The 8,841-nt window shown below is 56.4% G+C and overlaps 1 protein-coding gene across 1 annotated transcript in view; it reads right to left on the bottom strand.

The window, feature by feature from the left end:
• ANK2 (ankyrin 2, neuronal) overlaps nucleotides 1–8,841 on the bottom strand; it is a 114,944-nt gene that overhangs the window by 50,868 nt on the left and 55,235 nt on the right. Inside the window, exons 22-25 of the mRNA XM_014550536.1 lie at nucleotides 8,245–8,280; nucleotides 3,356–3,580; nucleotides 1,665–1,763; nucleotides 624–778 (exon numbers count right to left, since the gene is read on the bottom strand). Of these exons, the coding sequence (XP_014406022.1) occupies nucleotides 624–778; nucleotides 1,665–1,763; nucleotides 3,356–3,580; nucleotides 8,245–8,280 (515 nt within the window). The remainder of the gene's footprint in view (nucleotides 1–623; nucleotides 779–1,664; nucleotides 1,764–3,355; nucleotides 3,581–8,244; nucleotides 8,281–8,841) is intronic.

The following is an 8,841-nucleotide window of genomic DNA, read 5'->3' as shown; positions in this document are numbered from 1 at the left end:
GGGGTGGGTGGGCAGGGCTCTCCCTGGTTTACTCCACTCCCACCAGCTGCAGAGGAAACGGGTCCCGCAGGCTCTCCTCTGCCAACATCAACGTTGGCTCAAGACCCAGTTTCTATGTTGTAAGAAGAGACGCGCCCTTCTGTCCTGCCAGGATGGTTTGCGGGGTCACTCCAGGGGCGGGGGGCTGTCTCTGAGACGCACTGTGCGTATGGAAAAGGGCCACAATGGATGATCGTGAATCCAGGGTTTGAATTCCCCTGAAACCAGGAACTTGCCCAACATGTCCCCCACCATCAGCAGGAGGGGTCACAGGCTTTTCACAAACTTAGTGCACAGCCGCAGGGCAGGACGGAAAGCCAGACCAGCTTAACCGAGGAAATCTAGACCAACAGGGTCACTGGGACTGGGGTTTCCTTTTCCTGAGTCACAACAGGAGACCAGGCAAACGCACTGTGCGCCGGCTCATCGTCACCGGCCACACCGGTACCTGCTGGGCCAGAACCACACACAGACACTTGCGCACACGCACACGCGCGTCACACAGCGCGCACACACTCAAGCAGACATGTGCGCACACGTGCGCACACACGTGCAGCCCCGGGTCCTCAGGAAGCGCCACGCACCCTCGTCCATGCCGTTGAGGATCTCGTTGAGCTCGTCCTCCGTGTGCTCGCAGCAGTGCTCCTTCCAGCTGTCCCCGTTCTCGCTGCGCAGCACCACCAGCTCCCTCTCCTTCCCTCGCAGGGCAGCGAAGTGCGGGATCTCCACGATGACGGGCCTGGCAGCAAGCAGAGCACGCGGTGTGGGCGGCAGCAGCCACGCACCACGCACCCCGACCGTCTGTTGCAAAGTGACCTGGAGGCCTCTCTCTGGGGACGGGGACGGGGACAGGGACAGGGTTAGCGGCTGGCTGCGCAGTAGCACTCCACCTCAGGGCTCCCGTCCCGGGACACGCTGCTCCCTGGAGCCTGGTGTCTCCCGAGTGCAGGTGGCACCTGGAACTTCTCCTCGGAGAAACGTAAAGAAACGGACATGCATGTCTATGACGTGCACCGACCTCCTGGGACGTTCTCAGCGAGGTGCGAGGTGACAATGGCTGGAGGGGGGGGCTTGGTGCTGTGTGAGCTGATGAGTCTACAGGAGATGTCAGAGCCGACTGCGTGGGACGACGCGGACATGCATGCGGGGCCTGCCGGGGCTCCCCCCATTCGAGGGCGCAGTAGGCATCGCACGGGGCGGCCCTGGCCGAGCCCCCGGCAGCATGGGCGATGCCTACTGGGCTCAGCTCCGAGCATGCACGGCCCTCGCTCCCAGGGCACAGCCACTCTCAAGAGTCGCGGAGGCTCTGGGTCTCCGGTCCAGGTTGCTTTGAGACAGACTCCAAGTTTCCCATCACAACACCGCGACTAGCACAGAGTACGACTAGGCAGATCTCATGCTTTAAACGAAAATGAAGGTCACAGCACTTTAAGGAGAAAGGTATAAAAACATCACTCGAAACAAAAGTCACATACCACAGGGTCAGAAATGGTCCACTAGAGAGTTGGTACAGAGTATAAATCATAGAGAGGGACATGTCACGGGCACAATGACAAAAGAGAAATCATATTGCAGGAGGAGGAGAATGGGGCCAGCAGCCATCGGTTGGTTTAAGTCGCTCCTACCCAAGGAACTTGGTTCCAGGAGGCCCCAGCTGGAGGATGCGGCTGACCAAGCTTTCTCCCTCGTTAAGTGGGGGGGGAGCCGCTGGCAGGTGGAGTTTACTGAGCACATCCAAGCAGCAGTGAGAGAGAGAAGACAGTGAGCTTCAGGGGCGGCGTCCCCCCCGCACCGCCCGCTCGGCCACCGGGAGGTCTGCTTTGGTTCTGTCCCCTCCACTGGCCACAGGGAGGGAGGCACCGACGCCCAGCGTGCCCAATGGAGGCAGGGGCGGCACGCGGGGACGGCCTCTCCCTGGTGAGGTCCTGCCAGGGCGAGAGCCGTGGAAGGAGAAATACGCTGCCCAGGCTGCTGGAATGTCATGAAAGCTCGGACTGTGCAGAGGCCGGTGCTTCCACGGATATTCCTGCTCAGGCGTGGAGACTGTCACACAGCCCGGCGGCCTGAGCGTGAGGGAGGGGGGGGACCTGCGACAGGGGGGGAGGGGTTGGGATGTGCCCCACCCAGAGCCCCCAGGCTCCTGGGTCTCAGGTCGGCCTGAGGGATGCGGAAGGCGGCTTCTAGAACCGGGAATACGGACACGCCCCCTCCGGCGTGAACAGTTTGGAGCAACCTGTGAACAGCTTCCTCCAAGTTACGAGACTTTAGGCCGATCCCTAGTTCTAGCGCGAGCAGCTCTCCCAGTGTGACGCCAGCAGAACAGAAGCTCCCGGGCAACGGGTTGTGGGCCCCACATTCAAGCACAAAGACTTGCTATGAGGAGGCTTAAACACCACTGATTTGTTTCAAAACATTTTGAAACTTGTCCCCCTCCACCACCTCATCCTTCGGTCGGTTTTCAGCAGAAGCCACGCATTTCTCGGCTTGTTGAAATACCACTCAATATGGTAGCAGCCGCTCAAGCACACAAAAGAAAGAAGAAATGCTAATTTCTGCTCAAAATTGCTGAAATGAGGCTGGCGGCAGTGAGCCCGGACTTTGCCTTCTTAAGGAAAACTGTGACCAGACAGGCGGCCAGTGCGAGCGTAAGCCTCACGGTAGCAGTTTGGGAGCAGAGAAGGCAAACCACACACCGCCTCCTGGCCACACTTGTCCCAAGTGCAGACGGTTCTCAGGACGCGGGACCTCGAGTCCATGTTTGGAAGAGAGGAGGGTTTTTCTTAGGACTCTGCCACTTCAGTGTCAGAGGGAAAAACAATACCTACCATTGGCTGAAAACATGATTCGCACTGGGAGCCTAGCAGCTGTGATCACATCCAGAGAGAGAGAGGGTCACCTGCCTGCTGAGCTCACGGATGCTCATAAAGGAAGAGGCGTGGGGAGGGGTGCAGCATCAGTGCTACTTAAATGTCACAGGAGCCCGGCCAGTGTGGCTCAGTGGTTGAGCGTGGACCTAGGAACCAGGAGGTCACTGTTTGATTCCCGGTCAGGGCACATGTCTGGGTTGTGGGCTCCATCCCCAGTGTGGGGCGTGCAGGAGGCAGCCGATCCATGATTCTCTCTCATCATTGATGTTTCCCTCTCTCGCTCCCTCTCCCTTCCTCTCTGAAGTCAATAAAAACAGATTTAAAAAAACGTCACAGGGGTCAACCTTCGTTCAAAGCACTGGACGTACCTTTGTGCATCCGTCCCAGGGGCGCCGGGCGAGATGCCAGCGCACGGGCGACTAAGTGGGAGGCTTAGCAGAGACCCTTACCCCAGGAACTGCGCGCCAGAGGGTCCGACTTCGATCAGGCGGCTGGCCAGGCCTTCTCCCTCCACCATCGGGGGCATGGTCGCCAGGCGGTGGCGTTTCACCAGGCGGCAGGTGACCCGTGTGGGGGCCGTGCACTTCCTCGGCGGGATGATGATGCGGAGCCCGTGGTGTCTGCAGCCGCGCATGGCACCCCCGCGGGCGTCCACCATGAAGCTGACCAGGAAGCTGCAAGGGGGAGCAGAGGTCAGGCGCGTGGGCAAGGTCGGAGGCAGGGGCCCAAGTCCCGGCCAGGTGATTTCTGTCCGTCACGCTTGGTTCTCAGACAGCGGGTGTTCATACGCATGGTGGGGACAAACTGGTCCTTAAACGTTATCTCGCTTTATACCAATGCCTTGATGGCTGTTGTGTTGCTTTAATTTTTGTGTTGTTTTTATCTGTAACCTAAGACAATTTCTGCTACCTTTTGTTGACAGTGTGTGGACTGTAAATTTAAAATCTATCCAACTGACAGAGAGAGTGGCATGGAATTATGTGACAACTCTGAGGGTCCCCCTGTCACAGAACTTCCTCCTGCATGTCCTGAAAACCCATGGAAGTCAGGGTGGGATGGAGCAGTTAATTCCACTGGACTTTTCAAAGTTACATCGTGTCCAGCTCATTTCAATATAAACTATGACTTAAGAAAAGAGGCCCCCCACCGGGGCACAGGCTCCATGTGGACGGGCGGGCCCTGCGGAGGGAGGGTGTCTGGGCATCGTGAATGTCCCCAAATTACAAGAGAGTGTGGAAAACCACAGCTAGTAATTTAGCAACGTGGAGGCATCCCTTCCTTTTGCTCCATTCCTGCCAGGCTCGAGGTTCATGGACAGCCTGGTCCACGGGGCCGGCACACGTCTGTGGTGAGGCAAGGGCTGGTCTAACCAGAAGGGCTTCCTTCGGGAGGGGCGGGTGCATGCAGTGGGGACTCGCTTGGTCAAGAGGCAGAAATTAGGCGACCTGACCGGCATTTCCATTGCACCTGCGAGGCTCTGATACCAAAACAGGAAGAGGAAAGCAGCCTCCAGGTGAGTTAGGCTCAGCCATGCCGGACCCCCGCCCTGGCACCGAGTCCATGACTGCAGCTCAAACCCTGGAACACAGTCAATCCAAGAAATGATGGGCAGAAGCACCGTGCGTCTGCTCTGTTAGACAAGCAGAGAAAGAGCTTAGCGTCCCTCACAGCAGACCGGAGCTCGTCGCGCACGTGGCTAAGCAGGAGTCCTGCTGCTCTCAGCACAGAAGGGACGGGCAGCCCAGGGCCTGTCAGCAGGCGTGCAGGGACAGCGAGGCCACAGCCGTGCCCCATGCGTGGCCAGCCAGCCCGGGAGAACAATCCACAGTGCAGGACCGAATGTGGATGTTTCTGGTCTTGATCAAAATGCAGTGAGAAGAGGTTAGCTGCTTTTCTTACCACTAGGTATAAATTTAAGTATAAATTCTCAAAAAATATTTTTAAAAATGTACTGTTGCGCAAAAGAATGGAAGAGCTAGTTAACATTGGTGAACCTAAAGGCTTCCTTTCCGTTCTGTCCTTTTTATTGGGCTACGTTTACGCTGACGTTTATGAACCCGAGAAAGGCTACTCAAGTCCCAACCAGCGCTGCTGCCACTCACTGCACGGTTTCTGGCGGCCCCTAGTTTGCTCATCTCTTGCTTACTGTCACCCTGAGGGAGACGGGGCTCAGGCCCCCGAGGAACCCTGTGGCCCATCCGCCTGCCCCTGCGGGACCCCGCACTGTCTGCCTGTCGGAGGCCCTGGGCAGTGTCTGCTAGGGCACCTGCTGTGTCTGGACCTGTCCATTGGGGATGGCTTGCTGCCTCCACACCTGTGCACCTCGGACCCTGCGGCGTGCCCCCTACTGGGGACTCTCTACCCAGGGGATGAAGGGCTGCATTCCTGGCTGGAACCGGGTCTCAGTACATCAGATCCCGTCTCTGTGTCACCAGCTGCTCCTGTGAAACCCTCTTGTTCTCGTTTGCTCGTTTCCAGCTCCATGTTCCCCTCCTGCCACGTGTCACCCTCCCACCGAGGGCCGGCCACCCTGCTGGCAACTGAGGACACGGACAGCGGAGCCGTGGCGACTGCCCCCGGTGTCCCCGGAGGGTTTCGCTGACTTCCCTGGTGACGGGGAAGGGGCCACCAAGGGCCGTGGTGGCAGCAGCCCGGGTCCCCAGTCCCAGCACAGTGTGTGGAGGTGACAGGTAACGGCTGAACAAGCGAATGAGTGGGGCAGTGCAAAGAGCAAGTTGTGAGACGGCCGCAGTTGTGTTAACCACCAGAGAAGACGGCAAAGGCAGCTGTTTAACTCTCTGGTCTCTGGACAACCATCCAGTCACAACTCCTTCAAGCGACCGCACACAGGCGTTTCAGCTTGTAGGAGAGCAAAAACCCGTCTTGAGAAACGTGATGACAGGATGAACAGCTAATAACAAAGCTGAGTGTAGACTTGTAAGTGCAAAGCCGTCTTCCAATGAGAGGGAATAAGCGAGACAGTTCAAGTTCTACTAGGTGATGATGGAAAGTTTTAGATAAAAGTCAGCATGCTGATCACTTAGCCCCCACAGTTCCTGACCGAACATCAGGTAAGCATTTTCCTTAAAAATGTCACATTATAAAAGGTGTCCCTACTTGGACCGGGAATAGAATCAGTGGATGTTGTGTGTAGAACAATTTCAACCACAGAGCAGGTTGGAAGAGGCTGCTTTTTGTGCCGCAGGAAGAGGGAAGGAGCAGGTACGGCCGTGCGGTGATGGGTACTAGACTTGGTAAAGCAAGTGCACTTTCCTCCCATCGTCAGGAGGTGACCACTGGGAGACAGCGCGTGAAGGACTGAGGCGCGGCCGCAGGGAGAGCACAGCTGAGCACGTGCAGGTCTGGCGTGCGGGAGCCGCATCTGTTAACCAGGGGCTGGCGGCTGCCGACGGGGAGTGCGGACTGAGTCACATGGGCAGAGACACGAAGGCCTGAACGCTGGTGCCGCCACCTCCCTTCCCCTACGCCTGCACGATGCTATATATCCTGAGTGTCTTTAAATTTACAGTACAAGACAACACCTAAGAAACAAATGGAGGAACTGACATGTTCTGAATGCCCACAGTGAACCCGGAACTTGGCTGAAGCAGTTTCATATGACAATGAAGTTTCTACTAGTTTATGAACGCCCCTGTTTAAATAAAACATAAAACACTGTCCCAGAGCAGGCACCCTGCCCTGTGTCGCTCTCGGAGCCACTGATCAGCCCCGGCCGGGACGTCCTGCTGGGACCCCAGGCAAGTCACTTCCTGTCTTTAGGTTTGTTTCCTCGCCCATAAAATGAGACTTTCACCAAACACGCCACAGGGGCCTCAGTGTTCTGTGTGTGCCGGTCACTGTAACCAGGCAGGATCCCCCGAAAGGCCCTCTTTCAGATGCTCCGGAAGAATTCCTACTTGGAGGGTAAACGGCTATCGCTCTGGGAAGTAGGCATCATGCTTGCTCCGTGGTTAACCCAGTAAACGAGCAGTTTTGCAGAAAATGTGCACACACTGCACTGAGCATTGACTTTAAAGCTCTACAGACAAAAAAAATCACGTGACATACTCGGCTTAAACCGCATATCTTACTTTAGGTGGAATTCAGCAATCATGCAAATCAGAAACTCTTATTGAGAGGTTTTCTAAATTGTGAGATAAGTGTTATCACAATTTAAAAGGGAGGAAAGCAAAAGCAACCCACCATTATTATGCAGATGACTTGCCTACAAAGAGGCGATTTGATTAGCTAAACAGATACATGCTTCAGAGACAGAAAACAGGGCTCTGCCTGCTGAGGAGCACGCCTCCACCCCAAAGTCACCAACCAAGGCTTGGGTTCCCGTTCAATGCACCCGGGACCGCGAGGGCGGGTGGGGAGGAAGGGGCCGCATTCGGTTAGTTATGGGGTGAGAACAGGAAGAAAACGTCATCAGGGTGCTTCAGTGAGCCCGCACACCCAGCAGGAGGCCCGTCAATTCCACCTGATGCTGGCGAGAACACGAGGCGTGGTGACATGGCGAGCTCTCCCGCCTGCTCTCCCTCCAAGCCCTCCTGCGCCCCGACTCCCAGACTGAACATGATGGAAGTCCTCTGAAGAAAGTGGCTCAGATTTACCAGAATCACCAGTCATTAATCACTCGCAACGTTCATGTGTAGAAACGTCCCATTTAGTGTTTCAGAGAAACTAAAGGGATGGCTATGATTTTCAAAATGGGGTCTATGAGGCCGTCTTATCTGTGCACGGTCTGCACGTGACGATGACTGTAACAAAAATGCCCTGCTCGGCAGTCTGGTAAGAACCTTCAGGAATAAACTGTTGGACTAACACAGGATCAGGGGTGTCTGGGAACACGGACTCGACTCACTCGACAGCACGATTCCAAGCTCTCAGAAGCTGCACTTAAAGCAGCATCCCAGGGAGATGGACCACTAACCAACTCTCAGCCTTCGGTTCACCTAAGAACAGTTTTAAAAACCTCTGCTGCGTGGCACTTAAAATCATAACCTTTACTATGACTTTAAAACAGGCCAGCTGATTTGTGTAATTCTAGGAGTAACTTCTCAGCTTCATGTAGCCCTTTCTCTCACAAAAGGAGCTAAGATGTGGAGCCTCGGCCAAGCCTTTCCCCGGAGGTCTGCGTGAATCCTGGCACCATCCCAGCCGCTTTCCAATGAAGTAACTGATGCCCACGCTCCCTCCACTGCAGAGCAAGGGGCACTCAGCCAGGGCGCGGCCTGGAGACACGGCCGGCCCTGCGTCCCTGGGAGGTGTGCGCACTGAAGCACCCTGGGGTGCAGGGGGGAGGAGGGGCGGGCAGGAGGGGCGATGCAGTCACCTGCTGTTGTCACGGTCGAGACATGGAGAGGTGCGGCTGCAACAGAACAGACACTTTAGCACAGAGAAGGAGTGGGCGAACATCAAGAAGGAATCAGAGGCGACTTCTGACTGAAATGCACTGTCATACCCCACCCGTCTCCATCCGGAGGAGATGGAAACAGCCATGAGGCATCCCTCTGCCCACATGCTGAGGGGCCGGGGTGGGCTCCGCGGCTCCCCATCAGGGCCCTGGGGCTCGGGGAACCCTGGGCGCCCCTGCAGCCCCGCTCCCTGCTTAGCACTGGCCATGGGGCCCTACGCACAGCCAAGTGTCCAGGAGACCACACACCATCAAAGGCATTCAAATGAGAGGGACAGAGTGTAGGATTGGTGACCACGGTCAATGCTTCCTACGTCATGGCAATGCCCTTTTGGCCACTGCGGAAGACATGTGAGCACAAAAGGCACAATTTAAAGACTAGCTTCCATGACAAGCCATGGCATAAACTAGGAGGCAGAGAAGGTACATGAATTACCTACTGGCAGGGAATGGAAGCTATGCAAGTCTGAGCACTCGTTCAAGGTTGCCGGCTTGCTGGGGGGGGGGGGGGGCTGC

Source organism: Myotis brandtii, unplaced genomic scaffold (assembly GCF_000412655.1).
Source record: "Myotis brandtii unplaced genomic scaffold, ASM41265v1 scaffold603, whole genome shotgun sequence".
NCBI lineage: Eukaryota > Metazoa > Chordata > Mammalia > Chiroptera > Vespertilionidae > Myotis > Myotis brandtii.
Note: the sequence above shows the minus strand (reverse complement) of the source record. Positions and strands in the feature narration are given on the sequence as shown.